The 20,976-nt window shown below is 35.0% G+C and overlaps 1 protein-coding gene across 1 annotated transcript; it reads left to right on the forward strand.

Moving 5' to 3' along the window:
- The first annotated feature begins 570 nt into the window (after nucleotides 1-570).
- LOC116204512 (exocyst complex component SEC15A-like) lies at nucleotides 571-4,124 on the forward strand. The gene is made up of 2 exons (XM_031536637.1): nucleotides 571-794; nucleotides 1,316-4,124. Exon 2 carries the CDS (start codon nucleotides 1,323-1,325, stop codon nucleotides 3,690-3,692), a length of 2,370 nt encoding a protein of 789 aa, XP_031392497.1. The 5' UTR covers nucleotides 571-794; nucleotides 1,316-1,322; the 3' UTR covers nucleotides 3,693-4,124.
- Nucleotides 4,125-20,976: the final 16,852 nt, after the last annotated feature.

A 20,976-nucleotide genomic window follows, 5' to 3' on the forward strand; every position in this document is an offset into this window, starting at 1 on the left:
TGAGTATAAATGACTATTTTGTGAGATTAATCACGTAAAAAAGTATTTTTTTAATATAGCTTAACTTTGGAAATTAGCAAAAAAAAATGCATGATATTTGCACTTTTTCCTAGCACGACATTTGTAAAATAATACATAAATGCACGACCTTCAAGTTTAGTTGCGATATTAACAGGGCGTCAATTATTTCGTCAGCTAAAATGGAGCTAACGATAGCTGTTATCGTTTGACGGAATAATTGACGTAGTCGCTAGATGCGCAACTAATTTAAGTGTCGTACCTTTCTATACTATTTTATAAAGGTCGTGCTATATTTAAAAAAAAGTGCAATATTTAAAAAATAATGCAAATATCATATCTAAAGGTACTACTATATTTAAGAAAATGCGTAAAAATTATATTTTTCAAGTGATTAACACCTATTTTCTCTGATGCATTTTTCGGACTCGAACACGTAAGCTCCTTCCTAATCCTATGGGATTGATAGATACTGCGTATAACTTAATCAACATTATGTTTGTTGCATTAATTAATTCGGAATTACCACATTAATCTTTGGAAAGGAAAAATAAGAGGAAACAGCTCTGTTTCCGACAGAAAAAGACCATTGGAAAATCAGGTGGACTCTTTAACATCTTCTTCCTCCTCTCTCCCCACTCAATCGAACCAAAAAGCGCCAACCACGACCGACGGATCCGCCATGGAACTGGAAGGAAGCTCTGAAGCTACGCGCAAACCAGCGTTCTTCCGCGTCCTCGCCTGACCCCGTCGCAGTCCCCCACCCGTTTGTATAGGTAAGCAGATTTGTAAATGATCGCACGAAATGGAAGCTCGGGAGCTCGAATTTGGGCCGTCTTACCGGCCATAGCTGCCAGTGATACAGCCCTATGAGCACCCTGTAGCCGTTGCACTGCTTCATAACTGGGGCGGATGATGCTCAATCACTTAATCTTAGGCATATATTTCTTACTTTGGGATTTCGTGTGCGTTCTGTTCTTCGAGTTCAACCTACAGTCCCACGATTTCTGCGGTTTCCTCTGAATCCGTTGCATTAGCTACCTTAGAAACTCATAGTGACAGTAACGCGTAATGATCCGTTAGGGTTCTCTGTGAAATTGTATGCCGTGATAATGTTGTTAGTCTTTTGGCATGAAGGAGCTGTTCGGATTACTGCGTGAAAAGCTGCCGATGAGTTATGAAGTTTTCATGCAGTTGATCCTTAGAATGCTTCAGTCCCCTAGTTTTGTTTTCGTCTGAAGTTCATAAATTCCCGTAAAATGCACCTGAGTGACTGTTTCCTTGGTCGTTGATATAGCTGCAAGATGAACGCAAAAGCAAAGAGGAGAAATGCTGCGGAGAACGGGGATGCAGGGGAGGACTCAGCCCTTGCGGCTTCAATCAGCAATGGCGAGGATCTGGGCCCGATTGTCAGGCTCGAGTTTGAGATGGGGCGGCCTGAGGCGCTCCTCCAGCAGCTCAAGACTGTTGCAAAGAAGAAAGAGATAGAAATTGAGGAGCTATGCAAGACGCACTATGAGGAGTTCATTCTTGCGGTTGATGAGCTTCGGGGAGTCCTGGTTGATGCCGAGGAACTGAAAGGTGAGCTTTCAAGGGACAACTTAAAGTTGCAAGAGGTCGGGACGGCTCTTCTCACGAAAGTAGAGGAACTCCTCGAAGCTTTTTCCATAAGAAAGAATGCGACGGAGGCTATAAAGATGTGCAAGAACTGCATGGAGGTCCTTGAACTCTGCGCGAAGTTTAATGAACATATCTCGAAGGGTCAGTTTTATCCTGCTCTGAAAACTGTCAATCTGATTGAGAGGAATCACTTGCAGAACATTCCTGTCAAGACTCTGAGACAGGTTATTGAGAAAAAAATCCCAGTAATAAGAATGTATATCGAGAAGCAAGTGAATAGTCAGGTCAACGAATGGCTTGTGCACATTAGGAGCTCAGCAAAAAGCATCGGCCAAACTGCAATTGGACTCACTGCTTCGTCCCGTCAGAGGGATGAGGAGATGCTGGAACGCCAGAGACAAGCTGAGGAAGAAAGCCTTGCTGGTTTTGGGGATTTTGTCTATTCCCTTGACGTGGAAGAAATTGATGAAGACTGTGTTCTGGAGTTCGATCTCACGCCACTTTATCGTGCGTATCATATTCATAAATGTCTCGGAATTCCTGAGCAGTTCCGTGACTACTACTATAACAATCGGATGCTACAACTTGATTCTGACTTGCAAGTATCTTCGTCTCAGCCCTTTGTTGAATCTCATCAGTCGTATTTTGCTCAAATTGCGGGACATTTTATAGTCGACGACCGTGTCACGAGAACTGCTGGCGGGCTTTTAGTTGCTGATCAGATTGAGATGATGTGGGTCAGAGCTGTTGCTAAGATGGTGTCGGCATTGAATGACCAATTCTCACGTATGGATTCAACAACACATCTTCTCCTCATAAAGGACTATGTTGCTCTTCTTGCAGCAACCCTTCGGCAGTATGGCTATGAAGTGGGGCCCCTCATTGAGGCTCTCGATAATAGCCAGGACAAGTACCATGGGCTTCTCCTTGAAGAGTGCCGGCAACAGATTGTGAACATTCTGGGCAGCGACACCTACAAGCAGATGGTGATCAAGAAGGACACTGATTATGAGAACAATGTCCTCTTCTTTCACCTGCAGACCTCCGATATAGTGCCGGCATTTCCATACGTTGCCCCTTTCTCTGCAATGGTGCCCGAGGCTTGTCGAACTGTCCGATCATTCATCAAGAGCTCAGTTGATTACTTATCATATGGTGGGCAGACTAACTCCTATGAAACTGTCAAGAAGTACTTGGACAAACTGTTGATTGATGTGCTGAACGATTCTCTACTTAGCACAATCCACCGCAGCGATATTGATGGATCTCAAGCGATGCAGATTGCAGCAAACATAGCTTTTCTTGAGAGGGCTTGCGATTTCTTTATACGACATGCTGCCCAGTTATGTGGTATCCCCACTGGAACGATCGAGAGGCCTCAAGCTACTCTGACCGCAAAAGTTGTTCTCAGAACATCACGAGAAGCTGCTTACCTAGCTCTGCTGAACTTCGTGAACTCTCAGCTTGATGAGTTTATGGCCTTGACTGATAACATCAGTTGGACCATGGAGGAGGTGCCTGAGGGTGGGAATGAGTACATAAACGAGGTTCTTATCTACCTTGACACTGTCTTGTCCGCCACTCAGCAGATCTTCCCCTTGGACGCTCTGTACAAGCTTGGGATTGGTGCCGTTGAGCACGTATCAAACACTATCGTGTCAGCTTTTCTCAGTGATAGCGTTAAGAGGTTCAATGTGAATGCGGTGATGGGAATCAATAACGATCTGAAGGAGTTGGAGACTTTCGCGGATGAGAGGTTTCACAGCACAGGATTGAGCGAGATATACAGGGATAGGAGCTTCCGGGATTGCCTGATCGAGGCTAGACAACTGATAAACCTTCTCCTGAGCAGCCAGCCTGAGAATTTCATGAATCCTGTTATCCGGGAGAAGAATTACAATGCTCTAGATTACAAGAAGGTGGCGAGTATCTGCGAGAAGTTCAAGGATTCCCCTGATGGCATCTTTGGGAGCCTCTCAAACAGAAACACGAAGCAGAACACCCGGAAGAAGTCCATGGACGTGCTTAAGAAGAGACTCAAGGACTTCAACTAGAGATTGTTCGAGCTTTCGTGGTCCGTATGCTAACCTCAGTTTTTCGATTTTCCGAGTCATTCTGTTTTCCTTATAGGTTAGAGGGGGTGAATCTTTCAGTTCTTCGGCTGATTAATCATGATAATTTTCCATTTTAAATCCTTGCAATGAATGTTCGGTGCGAGTCTTGATGCTTCAGCTTCTTCCGGAAGTAAGTCATTAGAACCATTGCCTGTACGAATACAGTTTATCTGACCTGGCCGTGAATAAAACCTAGGAATATTCCCCGAACTTATCTTCCAGAGTTTTACCACCATTAGGAAGAAGTCACGGAACAGGAGTCCGGAACCGTCCTATGAGTGAAGGTTGTGATCATTATTACCGGTTCTAGTTCCTTATAATTGTTGATCTATGAACTCAGCGTATTTATGGAATCGTACAAGTCTTGCAATGTATCTGCTTCCGTGAATCTTTATAGAGTTGAGCTTCGATGCCTATCTCAAGGAGATCGTCATTTTTCGAACCAGGCCCCGGGGAAAATATGTCGTGAAATGTGAATGCGATAAAGTTTTAGGTTACAACTTGCAATGGATCATCCAAATATCTTTCAATTGCTCTTGTTAGGCAGTCGGTTTCTAGTCTCCATCATTGATCTCGATTGAGGTTGTCGAATTAATTATTTGTCTTCATCCTATCGTTTTCTTCTGTCTGTTGACTGTCAAGCCTAACATGTCCATCTAACTTTGTCTTACCCGAAAAAAAGGTTGTCTCTGCTTTGCGGCATGCGTTGAAAGTTGAAGACTCATCGTGAGAGAGGAGAAGAATGTTTTCTGCGATCGAGTAATTTTAGGGAAAGTAGTTCTTGTGATTACAACCATCCAATGTAAAATGTTTTTTTCTTTTTCAAATACGGCGTGGTTAGTTATTTGTTAGTCGATACTTCCCTTCACGGTCTATCACGTGGAATTAAATACTCTTATTTATCAACTGAAAACCATCACATACGGGAAAAAAAAAATCTCCGCCTAATATCCAGGATGTTACCGTGCGATCTCTCAAATTATATCAAATCGAATATTTTGACATCCTTTTGATGTCTTTGACTAAATTCTACTCGTGCGGATCGCTCCTTAAAATAAAAAAGTAAGAAATGGAGATAAAATTAAAACATAATAATATAATAGATAATGAGATAGGGAGGCTGAGAGAGAAAAAACAAAATGGGGTAAATTTGGCATGTGAGGGTAAGGAGACAGTGGAGCATGATGTCAAACGGCTAATATTGACCTTTAAATTATGTCTTTTATTTTATTTATTTATTACTGCTTTTATTGGAAAAATGGTGAGTGGTGTAACATTCATTTTCCTGCATTGCCCACTGAAAAAATAATAAAAGTTAATTTTGAGCCATTAAATTAAGGGTTATTAGTAAATTTACACATTATCTCTAACCCCCCATCTGCTAACACTTTCAGCCTCTCTCTCCATTTAAACTTTAACTAGGTTATAATCCGCGCATTACATGGGAAAAATTTTTAAATTTTACCAACTTAAATTGGTTTAAGCGATTTAGCGTTTATTTCCCTTAAGTAAAGCTTTAGGTTTGAATATTGTGAATGGAGAAAATCAACGCTGGAAGACCTTTACCTTTTAGTAGACCGATCCGGCTCAACTGGATTGGTCAGGGATCCACTGAGTTTCCGGATACCATGATATACAAAAAAAAGATTTTTAACTTTTTAATAATAAGTAATATTTAATATTAGATATATTTTATGAATTCTTATCTAAGAAAACTATATTGTGAATTAAGATTGTTTTATTTACAAATTAAATGAATTAATGGAGAATGATTGTTCTTCATCAAGGAGTAGAATTTTGATATCCTGAGTGTGAATTTTTATACAATTTGAAGTTGAAAAATAATTCTTATGTCGAAAATAGAAGAAATATCCATGTGCTGGTTTTTCAACAAGTATAGAAAAACGCAAAATCTTAATTACTTTTACTATCAATGTTATATTATAATTACTTTTACTATCAATATTCTAAGTTAGCTCAATTTTTTACGGCTCGCACAATCGGGATTGCCACCTAACAAAAACTACAACTCACATGGCAACCAAAACTACTCCACAAAATAGAAAACTCTTCAAACCAATGAATCAGTAGTTTCAACTCATAGCAATTGAAGATGATCACAATAGCATGGAAAAAAATAATAGAATCCTAACACGGTAGAGTGACTGTGTGAATAAATTTAATATAAGTAAACAAAAAAAAACTAATGAATTGTGAAAAAAAAATAATGAGCAATGAAAGAAACAGCTATTCTACATTCAACTAGTGAAATCGTCCATCAGGTAAATAATATCGTATGAGTGTCATATAAAACAAGGGAAAGATCTACACTTCAAGTCTGATTCTTTTTGTAAAACAACCAAGTATATATTATAATTAAAATATCCTATCTATTGAATTATTGCACTATCATGATACTTGCTTAATATTAGAATATTACAATATATATCTAAACGATAGATTATATCTCGCTGTATATTCCAAATTCCCTTATTAGACTACAATTCCACTAATATACCGCTATTGTGAATATATTCCGTTGTATATTTCACTTCTCCTAATTCCACTAATGTGTCCCACTAAAAATATATTCCATTTTACACTCCTAAATAAATATAAAATATTTTCCTTAGTATAAATGATGATGTGAAATCACGAGAGAATTTCGCTTAGGTTTTTGAACATGTAATGGTGTGAGAAACTAGCTCAAAACTTCATCATCATCATCATTATTATTATTATATAGATATAGATTTTTTTTTAACTCCCCCACAATTTTTTTTCTCATTATTAAGTTCATCACCTAATTTTTTTAGTGATTTTAAAATATTAAAAAAAGAAATACGTCGGACTGCGCACTGCGCGGGTATGATGTTGTATTATATAATAGTAAACTAAGAATAAATGATAATTTTTTTTTACTTTTTAACTATATAACATAAGATATCAACTCATGCCGCTAACCATCCGAGGCGTGCAAGAACAGCCACCTACCATCACCTCTATTATGGTTGGGCAAACCTATAAACCGTAACACTCATAACTCAAGTGTAATCGAAAACTTCACCGAAAAAAAAAAAATTGAAAACTAAATGCAAAAGCTTGATCGTATTCTGCATTTGATTTATTAGGCATGATTTGGTCCCAGTATCGACGCATCGCAAAATCTGTGAAGGTCAATTCTTAAATCTATCCTCATGATTCTTAAATCAGACCCCCAGTGTGTATCAATCAATGGTCCGAGATCGTAAATCGGTCCCAAAATCATGGATCCTGACTAGAAAAGCGAACTCTAGAACTTCATGTTCGGGTTATAGATGTTTGGCCGCAGAATGTGTCAAAAACTCAGAAAAACTATATGATTTCGTGATTTTACTTTTCATGAAATGCGAGATTATATAGTAAAATTCATAAACTCAAGTTTATCAAATAAAAAACTGAACTAATTCATTATCATTTATTCCGATATATGAAAAAATAAGTTATAATTTCTCGCAACTTTACTTTTTTATACAAAATTAACGTTCGGAAATTGTAACAAGATCAAAAGAAAAAATGCGCTTTGTTTTGTAGGATATTATAGACTATAAGTACTTCGATTTTATGAAATAGGATTATTATTTATAGAAATATCTATGAAATTATTCGTGAAAAATTATTTTCTTATTTTTTTATTATAGGAAATTACGATTTTATGATTCGTGAATCAAAGAATTTGAAACTTCTGTTTCAATTTCGTGAAATTAACCACTACTTTTTATTAAAAACTCGATTTTTGACAGCCTTGCTCGCAAGGCGCATGCAAGGTTTAGCCCGTGCTGCCACTATACTCGCAGCAGCGGTGGTGCGCATGGGCAAAGAAAAGTCCGTATGAGAACAAAAAAGAATCACTGTCTTTTGATCGTATTGGCAGGACGGCCAAAAAGAACCAAATCTTTGCTACTGATTCTATTATAAGAAACGTTATCAAATGTCACGGATCATCCCTGTACTGATCAATCGACAGCATCACCGGCTCCACTTTTAGCTTCTAGAAAACAATCGGCAATAATTTGAAACTGGTCGATGCGTTCTAACTGGAGTTGCTATAGATGCAAATCAGCCGGATGTTGGTGCGACTGGCTACAAATACATTTTCAAATCCGATGAATCTGTTGATGCTTATGAGTCGGTAAACTCCACCACGCAATCCTCGAAGATCAGAAGGCGCTATGAATAATAACCACGAAGGGCCTATGCTCTCTAGCAAGACCAACTATGGACCTGGGAGCATGATAAGTGAATCCGTATACTCTTCATTGAAGGTCATGCCAGTGGTCACGCTTGCACAATATTGACTAGAGACATGCTCAATCACACATATTATTTTTTTTATTTTTTTTCGGTAGCGCAACGGGGCGAGACGCCCAGTACAAAGGAAAACAAAAAGAAAGCCAAATAATATTGTCAAACAATACTTTTAAAAAAGAAAATCATTTTTACTAACGTTAGTTAGTTCAAGTAATTCGACACGCGTAACGAAAGTCTCGTGTTGAAGTATTGTAAATAGAGAAAATTCACGTTGGAAGAGCTTTATCCCTTAGTGGACCGGCCCAGTTTAACTAGATTATTTGAGCTCAATTAAACTTTCGAATATCATAATTCATACTAAAAAAAGGAAAATCATTTTTAAATGCTTAAAAAGAAAATTATTTTTAAATTATAAAGAAAGTCATATATATATATATAATTATAAGAAAGATTCATAATTTAATATAAGAATATAAATAATAAAATTAAATAAAATGATACGAAAGTCTCATTGATTTAACTCGAGATGTTATGTCGCTTTTCTTCTCCCCAATCAGAAGTCTGAAAAGGTGGGACAGCAAAAGAAAGGACAAGCAAGAAAATTTTAATGGTTGATAATCGAATCTAAAGACCACATTCTTGAAAATTTTACTTGCCCTTTTGGCGTGAAAATTTTAGGGGAATAAATTCCCCTTTCTCTCAGTTCTTTTCGGTCCATCCCTGTAATAAGTAACTGATCGTGCGCCGTAAATTAAATCACAAAAAAGAAAGAAAAATCAATTTGGGCACTTTTTTTTCTCCCCAAAAGATGAGATGGGATGATCAACAAGTTAATGATTGGATTGGGTCGGGTCAATCTAATGGTGGCAGACCTGCCCATCAAGATAATCTGTGTGTATTTTTCTTCTTGTTAGTGTCGGAGTTGGCGTAAGACGGGACGTCATTCTCCCTGTTATTATGCCAGGGGACGCATTTGAATTTTGGGGATGATTTAACCTAAGCTCCTTGCCTCCACACATCACACCCACACACACACACACACACACATATTGCTTTATCAGTATGCAAATGTGCTATTTGAAAATTCAACGGACTCCGGCCAATTCAAATTTGAATATTTATTAAGAAATGAGGTTCTTCTAATTGTAAATTTATTATACTTATAAGACTCGATTTTGAGATCTTATTTAAATTTAGTGTCAAATTATATAAATCAATCTTACTTGGTTGAATTATTTCTTTAATTTGTGTGTATGATGAAATTGATCTCTTTTTATCCTTCAAAAGCCCCCACTACATGCTGTCCCACCCGCTGCAGAACTGCCACGGATTTGGGATTAGTTCACCTTTTTTCAGCCCTTGTTCCATTCTCCATCTCTAATTATTATTACTACTATTTTTCTAGATCTAATTCTTATATTGATCTAAAAAAAATTATAAAAGAGTGTAATGCAGTGACACACACTTTCATCTCTTAATTAAGAAATTTCATGTTCGATACTTATTGTGACATCATTCTTCCTCCTTTATTAGTTACTAAGATTTAAATATACTTTGCCCTCTAACCTATAAGGAGAGTTTGTATTTGTTCCATGACCTTCAATTTTTTGCAGAATACCCCCAACCTTGCTGGAAAATAAGCAAGGTGCCCCCTCAATCAAATTCTGCCCAAAATTTCGGCTAAGAGAGGATAAAAAGTGCATTGTTTTCAGATTAAAACTACTTGTGAAAGTTTAATATGTCTTCCTTATGTCCAAGACTAAATCGAGGGAGTCCGTATGGTGAGGAATCATCATCAATTCTGAAGATCCGCCAAACCATAAAATTTGAAGGTATTCGGTAATGTTACCTATTAATCTGAACATAAGGACCGAGGGGTAATATTGCTTATTAATCTAAAAAATAACGCATTTTCTTTCCTCTTCTGATTGGAAATTTGGTTGGAATTTGATTGAGGAGGCATCTTGCTCATTTTTCGATAAGGTCAGGTGGTGCTCCACAAAAATTTTAAGATCAGAAGGCAAAACCAAACTTACCTAGTAAGTCATGGGGTAAAGTGCATTTAACTCTTTTTATCCTATTAGATTTATAGATTTTTCTTGTAAAAAAAAAATCTTAATCACAGTGTTTGTAGCATGGGTTATCTCTCTCCGGGGATTTATTTTCTTATCTATATCAACTCTTAAACCCTCCCAAGATGAGAAGGATCTCTGTCCATGCAATTGGAAAGAATCAATCAATCCATATCCTGCATTTAGTTGGTGAAGATTTTACGGTTCTCGATCTCTGTCAAAGAACTGGAAATCTGAATTTCTCATTCATAATCTAACAAGTTCCCTGACAAAAATTAATTAGTTCTTTTGTAACCGATTCCAACAATGTTAAGGTATATACGGCCGTTTCCTGCCCTACTGTATAATCCGCTTCAGAAAATGAGTTATGAAATCGAACATCTTTTCCCTTAAATTAGTAGTATAAGATATTCTGGACGAGGACATGTTTGGTTTTTGAGGTATTTTTTAACTCTATTTCACTTATCTTCAATTCAATAACACAATTATTACTTTTATATTTTTCTTCAATTTTTTAAGAGTAAATAGGCAATTTCGTCACCGACCTTCGCAAGTTACATCAATTTCGTTCTCAACTTATTTTTTGCATCAATTTGGTCCCTACTACATCAAATTGGTCCTCAACTTTGCACGGTTACGTCAATTTAGTCCATGACTTTCTGCAGTTACATCAATTAGTGCTACAGTTGCATCAATTTGGTCCTTTTGTGGGGTGGTTGCATCAATCAGGGTCCAATGCGACATCAATTTGGTCCCTGCTGTTAAGTATTAATTCTGACGGTGCTAAATGGTGAAAAATGTTACATCAATTTGGTCCTCGTGCTACATCAAATTAGTCCCTAACTTTTTTTTAACCCATTTGTTTCTATTTACTCTTTTTCTTCCTCCTCTCCTTCTTATTCTTCTTCTTCGGCACAAATCTCACCTGTTGTGGCCATGCCATTCCCGAGGCTAAGGGCGACTGCCTTCAATCTGACTGATTTTGGGGCGGTGGGCGACGGGGTGACCCTTTACTCCGAAAGCTGAGGTGTAGCTTGTTAGGTTTTAGAGAGAGAAAGTTTGAAGGCTCGTTAATGGCAGATTGTCGTAGCTATGTTATTTGATCAGAATTGCTATATAATTTCATTGCTTAGATCAGTAGGATGCTACAGGATCTTACAGAACCGAATTTGGTTGAGTCGTTTGAAAAATATCGCATTCTAAAGTCGGCTTCGGACATGATGAACTAGAGGATTCGAGCTAGTTTTTCGACCTTTTTTCTCTATATTTTTCACTTCCGTTTGATTCTAAACTGTAGCTTGTTGTTTGAGGTTTACAAAAACACCTAGAACACAGAAATCCGAGTCCTGTGGAGATAGAAACACTTTACCGAAGTTGGCCCGATAGGCTGTTCATCGTTGTTCGTGCTTGTGACGCCCAACAACTTCGGAAGGCTCGCATGACACGCTCCAATCTCCATTTTTATTGATTTTTGCGCCTAAGAACTCGTATTTCAATTTCCTATTTTTAGTAATTTTCTGAGATTTTTCTAGAAATATAAGTATTTAACGTATTTTTTGAAATAAATGGACGTTGTCGGGTTTTTGGGTCTTAGGATAGCTGAAACATGAATCTCTAGTTCTACAGAGGTTTCATCTTGTCACTGGAACTCCGAGGAAAATAGCTTTTTAAAGAATCCGAGTGATTCACCGAAGGGAATTCAATGAGGACGAGGAAGAGGATGATAATTTGGGGTAACATCAATTTGTCCAAGTGTTACATCAGTTCAGTCCCTAAACAAATTTAATGGAACACTAATGCTATATGCCCCTATGTAACCATGGATCGATATGATGTAACGTCAAAACTCAGGGACTTGTGTTGCGAAAGTCAGAGACTAAATTGATGTAACCGTGCAAAGTCAGGGATTAAATTGATGTAACCGTGCAAAGTCGAGGACCAATTTGATGTAGCAGGGACGAAATTGATGCAAAAGTGCAAAGTCGAGGATGAAATTGATGTAAAAAATAAGTCATGGATGAAATTGAAGTAACTTGCGAAAGCCAGGGACGAAATTGCGTATTTACTCATTTTTTTAATCATTCAATTCAATTTTTAGTACTAAATTCTCAACTATTCATTACTTTTTCCATAATTCAAAAACACAATTATTACTTTCTCTTAACTATTTATTACTTTTTCACACTTTTTTCTTATAATTCAACAATATAATCATCACAACTCAATTAAATATATACATATATAAAGTTAGAGTAAAGTGGAGTTCCACCTTCTTCAACCTATACCTTCAGAGAATGATTGTCTGCGGTTGGACTATACCTAATTGTTTTGTTCATTGTCACTAGAAATGTCGGACAAAGTGTAGCTCGCCTGGCTCTAGTTGAGGAGGTCATTGTTAACGCATATGCGGGTTCAACAAGTTGATTAATATCACACAAAGCATGTACGGCGACTTACATTGCTGATAGAATCTATTACAACTGCCATACGAAATGATGCCAAAATTATTAACGGGTTAACTCTCGTGACCACGTGAGAAGTTCCATCAACACGAAATTCTTTTGATTATGGAAAAAAGAAAAAAAAAAAAGGAGAGCTGAGACTGGTGGTCCTAGTGACAGTGGACTGATGAGGACTGACTGGTCATAGTGTAAGTCCAAGCTGAGCTCGATATACACAACCACTAATTTATGAGACAATTTTACGGGTAAGATTTTATTTTGTCCATAATTTTTTTTTTCTCTATACTCACAACTGTCTTCGTACTCATAATTTATCAACGTTTCACAAATCGTCACGACAACTACATAGACTTTGATTATTTTAATATGTTACTTCTTGTGCATATAAACACATTCTTCTAAATTCCATATGGTTAGTTTTGGCGGTCGAATGATTCTCTCAATAAAGATTCAAATCGAGTCACTGTGAAATCATTTGTGAGAATAGCTTTTACCACCAGCACACTTGTGTGGCTGGACTTATTTGTCATGTACTATTTTGGAATGTGATAATTAGTCGAGCAAATCTTATAACCCTGTTATCATAAAAAAGAAAATCTTTTAATTTTTAATGTTTGTATATGAATATATATTTACTATGGGTATGATTGATATGCCCAACATTGGGCATGAACACGTGACTTTGGTCATGACATCCTACCTAAATTGTATTCTAAATCCGTTTATAATAGTATATATTTGGGGGAGAATATAAATTTAAAAAAATCGCACCAAGAAGACCACACTAATTCTTGATCGCCTCATTTTAAAAATTCAATCTAATCGAGTAATAAATCTATGATCATTAAGGGATCTTGGGATGAAGTTATTAGCAAAGTTCCAAATCTAAATAATAGCCGCGATACATGTGATTTTTCCCGTCATTATGTGTAGGGCTCCTCAATTTATTATTAGTTAATCGAGATGCTATTATGGCCATGTTAGCTTTCAAATCGACCAATCAAAGAGGACTGATTAAATTAATCTGATTAATAAAGCATACTCAATCTTCCGATCGAGGTTAATAGATAAAAAACAATTGGGATGGATTGAGCATTATGGGAAAGGAAAGAATGAAGTTGTAATTAGTTGTCATCTACTCATCTAAAGATAGTAATTTGCTTATAAGGAGAAAATAATTGCAGCAAATGCTAATCAGTAACTGATTTGATTGGAACCTCAAATTCTGTAAACCATACTAGACATGAAGTCTCATTTCAGCACCCAAAATATTGATTCTCCCAAAAATGTCTAATAATTTTTTGTACTCAATATATGACAAATACGAGAAGCAATGAAATTTACAAGATGTATTGTTAGTAAACATATTTTATGTACTGGGTAATTGCACTGGTGGTTCAAAAAGTTTTACAAATGTTACAATATAGTACAAATAATTTTTTTTTGCTACTTAATCGTACACAATCTTTCAAAGTTGTTTCAATATAGTACATACCGTCATCTCGTGATTGACGTTGTCAAGCCGACGCTGACGTGGCTCACTACGTGTTAGCACCTTTCTGATGTGGCCGAGCTCAATCTTTCAAATTGTTATCTGTTTTTGATGGAACGTTACATGATAGTGCAAACTGTTTTGAAGTTGTAACTTAATAGTACAAAATGTTTTACAGAAGTTACATAATGGTGCAAAATGTTTCTTTAAGTAACTTAAGGGTTCACACTGTGACAGTTGAGGACAGAAGGGAGTGAGAAAGGGAAAGAGAATAGGCAGAAGAGTGGGACTGAACTCGTGAGCTCGGGATGTAGAGGAGGTGGGGCTGCTCTTCCACTTCTCTTCCCGATCTCCTTCTCCAACCTCTCCTTCTAAACTCTGATTCCAAGAGATCCCCCACCCCCGATTAACCTAACAAAAAAAAATCATAGATTATCAGAGGAAGGGAAAGTGCAAAGAAGGAAGAGCGCTTTCGATTGAAGCGCCACTGAAGCAGAATTAGGGTTCTGTGAATGGAGAAGAAAGAAGAAGATGATGGTTCAATGGTGGTAGTTGGAACGAAGGCAACGCCGCTGCCTTCTCTTCTCCTTCCTCGATCTTCCTTCCTCAACTCACGGGTTGTAGGTAGGGAGAGAAAAGAGAGAGTAAAGGGGGGGGGGAGAGGGGGAGAGAGAGAGCTGACACGTAGTGAGCCACGTCAACGTCAGCTTGACGGCATCAATCACGAGATGACGGTATGTACTATACTGAAACAATTTTGAAAGAATGTGTACGATTAAGTAGCAAAAAAAATTATTTGTACCATATTGTAACTTTTGTAAAACTTTTTGAACCACTAGTGCATTTATCCCTTTATGTATAGTGCAAGGGTTTGAACCAAAGGAAAATACTTTGTGGTCAAAGCAAGCTAGCGCTAAAGTGATGATTAATTTCAATCAATAAATTCATGATATCTTGCTGTTCACCTTTTACCATAATAAGTAGTATTGACAAGTTAAAGAAATAATAACCCAGGCCACTTTAAATAGTTACAAGGATTTTTAAGAGGACAATTAGGAAAATAGAGTACAACATTTTTAGTTGTAATTAAGTGGGAACTACTCCGACTGCCTGGGATTTTATAGAATCAATGTTATACGTAATATAAATTATATCACAAAAATTGATCTTTTAATCACGTACGCTACATTCTTTTTTCTTCTTCAAGAATTTTTGTGCTTTTTTCTTTTAAATAATTTTAATATTTCCCTCGAAGTTGCTGATTTTAATATGTTGTGTTTTGTTTAGTCAGACGAGATGACTCTTTAAATAATGTTAGGCCATATAGGTATAGCAAAACAGAACGCAATAAAAAGAAATTAGCATTTCATGTTTCCAATTTAAATTTTTATTTTGCATTTTTGGGTGGTAGAATTAGCTTTCTATTAAGATGACATTTTTATTGACATTCATTCAAAAAATTTTAATTGAATGCTCTTTCCATCATTTCAAGAAATTCGAACAAGATGACCAAGAAAATAAATATGAATTTTTGACTGCTTAGAATAATATAACTGCAAGTACCTCTAATTTAATTATATTCCATCATTTTTCAAGATTAATCCAAAAACATTATTTCTCTCCTTTCATTTTATTGAACCCATTCTCCTCCAAAATCCAATCCCCGTGGGGTTGAGTTGTAAAGATATTTCCCGTGAATCCAATAGGGGTTATTGTTGATGATTTTCGATAGCATCATAGAAACCGTATTTTGCACATCGATCGATCTTACAGCTGCAATTAGTTGTTACGAAGTTTAAGAGGTTTACCCACGACAAGTAGAAATCGTGTCAGTGTGAAATTCTTCAATTATGAAAAAAAAAAAAAAAAACAGAGAGCTGAGAGTGGTCCTTGTGATGGTAGACTGATGAGGACTGGCTAGTCACAAAATATTTTGGGGAAGATCTTCAATTTTTTGGCATACCCATGATCGTCTGCCTGCTCATAAGTGACGATGTTTCACAAACCTTCACGACAACCCCTTAAAATTCGATTTATATTATATACTAGATCAAAGGCTTACGCCCATCTTATCAATTAATTTTGTAAAATTAAAATTCAATTAGAAACATTAAAAAATAAAATAAAATTAGAAAAAAAGTTCGATTGATAACCATTTTATATTAGACAATATTTATTTGAATAATTAAAATTTCATAAACTATTCAGTAGATTATCAAGTATTTTCTATTATATTTATTGTAAAATTAAAATTTCAAATAAATTTAAAAACAAAAATAAAAAATGAAAATTTCAATAAGTTATTCTGGCATTCTGATTTTACCAAGCTAGGCTCATGTCACCTTCTCTTTCATATATATATATATATATACTAGATATAAAACCCGTTTATTACATGGTTCACGATGTGATATACTTTTCCTTTCATCAATTTTATTATATAATATATGTGTGTTTTCAATTATTCAAAACAGTAATTTATCATCAATAAAATGTACTATTAAATATTTATGATTAGTAGTAATCAAAATTTACCAATAAGATAAGAAGAAACTATATTAAGAAGATAGAAAATATAAATTAAAATGTTAGTAAACTGACACACATTTATTGGTTCAGATAGAGAAAAAAATAAGGAAAGAACTTACTTTCATGTCTTCTAGTAGCAGTTTTTCCAATGGTGAGACTGATTACAAATTTGCAAGTATTATTTTCTATTATCAATATGGCGATAGATCCAATTATTGAATCCCACAAAAATATTACATAAAAATCACTCTTAGGATAGTATACTAAAGTTTAAAATTAATTGGAAATTAAAACATAAAAAAATCTTTTAAAATTTGCAAAATACTGTCCCAAAGTATTTTAAAATTTTTTTTGGATAACCAAATTTCAATAGAAAATATACATTTAAAATAAAATTTTAAAAATTCCTCATTCATTAAATAGTATTATAAAATTAAAAAAATGATATTTATTTCTAAAATCTCCAAAAATTATTTATCTAAAATTTAAAACTTAAAAGTTTGTGATTAATAATAATTTTATCAAAAAAATTTAAAAATTCGATAAAGTCCCATTGATATGGGCACTCTAAGGCCATCAAGTCACGCTCACCTCGGTTTTACTTTTACATCTATATATGTATAGATATAGATTATTTCTCTCATACATACATAATTATTCCATTCCTTTCTATGTATTAAAATATCAAGTACTAATCACTTGATTTTGGATATGATTAATAAATCCAAACATGCTCATGAACTCGTGAATTTGGACATATATTATTGCTAATTACAGTTGTATTCTAATTCCGCTTAAAATAATGTTTGGGAAATATCTTATAATAATCATACCAACATACCTTGTCGAGGTCTCCTCATCTTTTTAACGTTCAATATAGTTGAGTAATATGTTCTATATGTTCATTTTTCCGTGATAAGTGATCTCAGAATAATGTTATACGCAATATTCCAAATCTCTAATTAATGACTTTCTCAAGCAACAGTCCAACAGAGGCCTCGATACATGTGATTTTCCCATTCATCATGGGTAGGAATCGTATATTTTTTTATTGGTTACACGGCACATTAATACGGTCAATTAGTCTTCAAATCGAAAAATTAGGATGGTGCTACCGCCTGATTAAGCAAATAATTCAATTCTTTTAATAATTCTAAAAGAAAAATGGGTAGTAATAAATTATGATCTTTAGATCACCAAAAGAAGTTCCCCTTTGCTTATGGAATGACCGAATTAATACAGTTGAGGTGATTAGTCAGTCGAAATGATTAGATCTTCTAATTCTGGAAATGGCAATACACTTGAACCTGCACTCACCCCTTCTTCTTCTTTTTTTTTTTTTCTTTTTTTCTCATTACGACTCAGGCTCATGATATTAGTATAATGAAACAAAAATTCTAATAACTATTAAAGTAGTACGGGTAGTCCCACAACGAGTATCAAACTTGTAATCTCTTAGTTATCAGACGAAAGCGTGTATCACTGCACTACATCCTATTTTGAAGTTGCATTCATTTTAAGGAGAAAGATAAGGAAAATACAACAAAATTTGCCTGTGACCATTATTTGGTAGGCACGCACGGAAAAGCAATGGAAGAGAATGGACCAATGTAATGGAATGGTATTGGGTAAGAATAATGATACCACTCTTACTGGCGTTCGGTTCGAGTATTAATAAATTACATGAAATGTGAAAATTAGAGGAAAAATTTAATTATGGAATTGTTTTCATGAGTTAAAAGTTGAAATATAAGATTATTGTGTTTTATTAATTATATTGGATTATAAGGAATATGAGTGATAATATAATATATGATTTATTTTTATAAAGATGATTGTGAGTCCAATGACCGTAATCTCTATTATAATCTAACAATTTCACCTATTTTGAACTCAAAGTCTTTACCGAGTACGAATGTAAAATTTAAACTCGAACAAATGATTATAATGGTTAACTTTTACAAGCTCAACAAACAAACTGTATAAAATACAATGTAAAGTTTGAACATTACATCAAAACAAAACGGCCCCCTTTAACAAGTTTATTCTGATTCTTTGAATCGACAATTTAATCTATTTATCTGAGATGTAACTTTTAAGCTTCTTTTTACTACTTGATATTATATTTAAAATATTTTTCTAATTAATGTATTATATTTAAATTCTTTATCGAAAATTTTTATTTGTTAAAGTAGTGTATAGGCATTGTTCCACTACTCTTTGGATGGAATGGTCATTCCACCTATCTGAAGTTAGCAGAAGACATTCAAATGTAATGCCTATTACATCTTCAAAATGCCCAACAAATTAGAGAGATGGAATCGAGGCGATTCAGGCATTTATATGTTAGGTTTGATAAGAAGGGGGTGCTTTTAATAGGTTTCGAATTCTTGTATTTGTTTTTAAGATCAGGCCATGTGAATCGCAATTTACCAATTGTATTCACGCCTTATAATTTATTCAATTAATCATCTTTGCAGTAATAAATTTTATCTCTTTTTTAGATTTTTTTTTGGTGAATTATCTCTTTTTTAGATACATGTACATGATTATTCCCAATTAGATTCCTTCGACAACTGATCGGGTGATGATTACATGTGAATGGATGGCACTTTCCTCAAGATAGAATCTTCCTCCTATTGATTCACAAGTTGATCATAATTCATGTATATAAACTAAAAAATAATTGTAATCTATTAATTCGCGCACGAATACCATAAAACAATATTTTATAACCTGTTGATTCTACGAATACCAGGGAATATGCATCAAATTTGTTGATTCAATCAATGCCGAATTTGGAAAAATAGAGAAAATATTTTCTCGAAATTTTATTCATCCAAAAAACTACTATTTTTAGTCCTAGGGCTTACAATGCTTAAATAGGCTTAAACGAAATTATAACGAAGGAAACAAAATTATAACGAATGAAATAAATCATTCCCTAAAAATTGCAAAAAGCCTAAAGATGCAGCTGAAAACGGGTAATTTTATGTTATTTGAGCATTTTTGCAATTTTATGTTATTTGGGCGTTTTTGTAATTTTTAGGGAATAGTTTATTTTACGGAATAGTTTATTTCCTTTGTTATAATTTCGTTTAAGCCTATTTAAGCGTTGTAAGCTCTAGGACTAAAGACAGTTGAGTTTTTTTAGATGAATAAAATTTTGAGAGAATATTTTCTCTATTTTCCCAAATTCGAAATTGATTGAATCAACCAATTTGATGCACGTTCCCTGGTATTCGTAAAATCACAGGTTATAGAAGATTGTTTTCTGGCATTCGTGCACGAATCAACATACTGCAATTGTTTTTTAGTTTTGCTGCGTTAGTTGGTATCAGAGCGGCGTTCGCTCTTGAATCAGTGATGCCGCCTCGAAGAATGGCTAATCAATGTCGTGCTGCGGAGGAGGGTGAATTGGATCGGAGGATTAAAGACATATCATATGATGAAGCCAATCCAGTTTTCGATATATATCTAGATGAAGATCAAGAAGAAGTTACAAAATTTGTATTTGATGATAAGGAAAACCAACGTTCGTTTTCAACAAATTCGTATTAAAGAATATTGGAGGTGATAAACATTTTTATTATTGTGCTTAGATTGATGATATTCTAGATGAAGAAATTTCCAATGCAAAGAAAAATGCATGGATGCTTCCGGTGCCAATTTCGGAAGTTATTCAGTTGCCAAAGTTGGTCGAAGTGCACGCGACTCGATCAAGAAAGTAAAGATTAAGTGAAAGTATTTATTGGCTAAGAGGTGTACGGAATTTTATGTACGAAGAATTAAGTGAAAGAGTTGGCAAAGAGAAGAATGCATTCAAGTAGCAAGTGAGAAAGCAGCAGAAGCGTATTAATCTCTTTATTTGTGAAGATCAAGGTAATAGTTTGAACGATGACGATTTAAGGGCGAATTTTCTTCATTCATGGGAGAATGATGCTGCAGAAAATGCATAATTTTATGTTATTTTGGCGTTTTTGTAATTTTATATTATTTGGGCGTTTTTGCAATTTTTAGGGAATAGTTTATTTTACGAAATAGTTTATTTCCTTCGTTATAATTTCGTTTAAGCCAATTTAAGCGTTGTAAGCCCTAAGGCTAAAAACAATAGTTTTTTGGATGAATAAAACTTCAAGAAAATATTTTCTCTATTTTTTCAAATTTGACATTGATTGAATCAACGAATTTGATGCATACTCCCTCGTATTTGTATAATCAATAAGTTATAGAATATGATATAAGAGTACAGAACAGACGCATGATTGTTTGGATGTATAGCGTATCTCCACAACCAAAGACGCACACACAAACGCAGCATAGCTGTCGGAGTATTTCAGTACTATTCCGAGAAAAACAAAAAATCATGACATAAGACA

Source organism: Punica granatum, chromosome 4, assembly GCF_007655135.1.
Source record: "Punica granatum isolate Tunisia-2019 chromosome 4, ASM765513v2, whole genome shotgun sequence".
In the NCBI taxonomy this organism is placed as follows: Eukaryota; Viridiplantae; Streptophyta; class Magnoliopsida; order Myrtales; family Lythraceae; genus Punica; species Punica granatum.

What these genes read in the sequence shown, in the direction of transcription:
- LOC116204512 (XM_031536637.1), top strand. Translation starts at nt 1,323, where the DNA reads ATGAACGCAAAAGCAAAGAGGAGAAATGCTGCGGAGAACGGGGATGCA.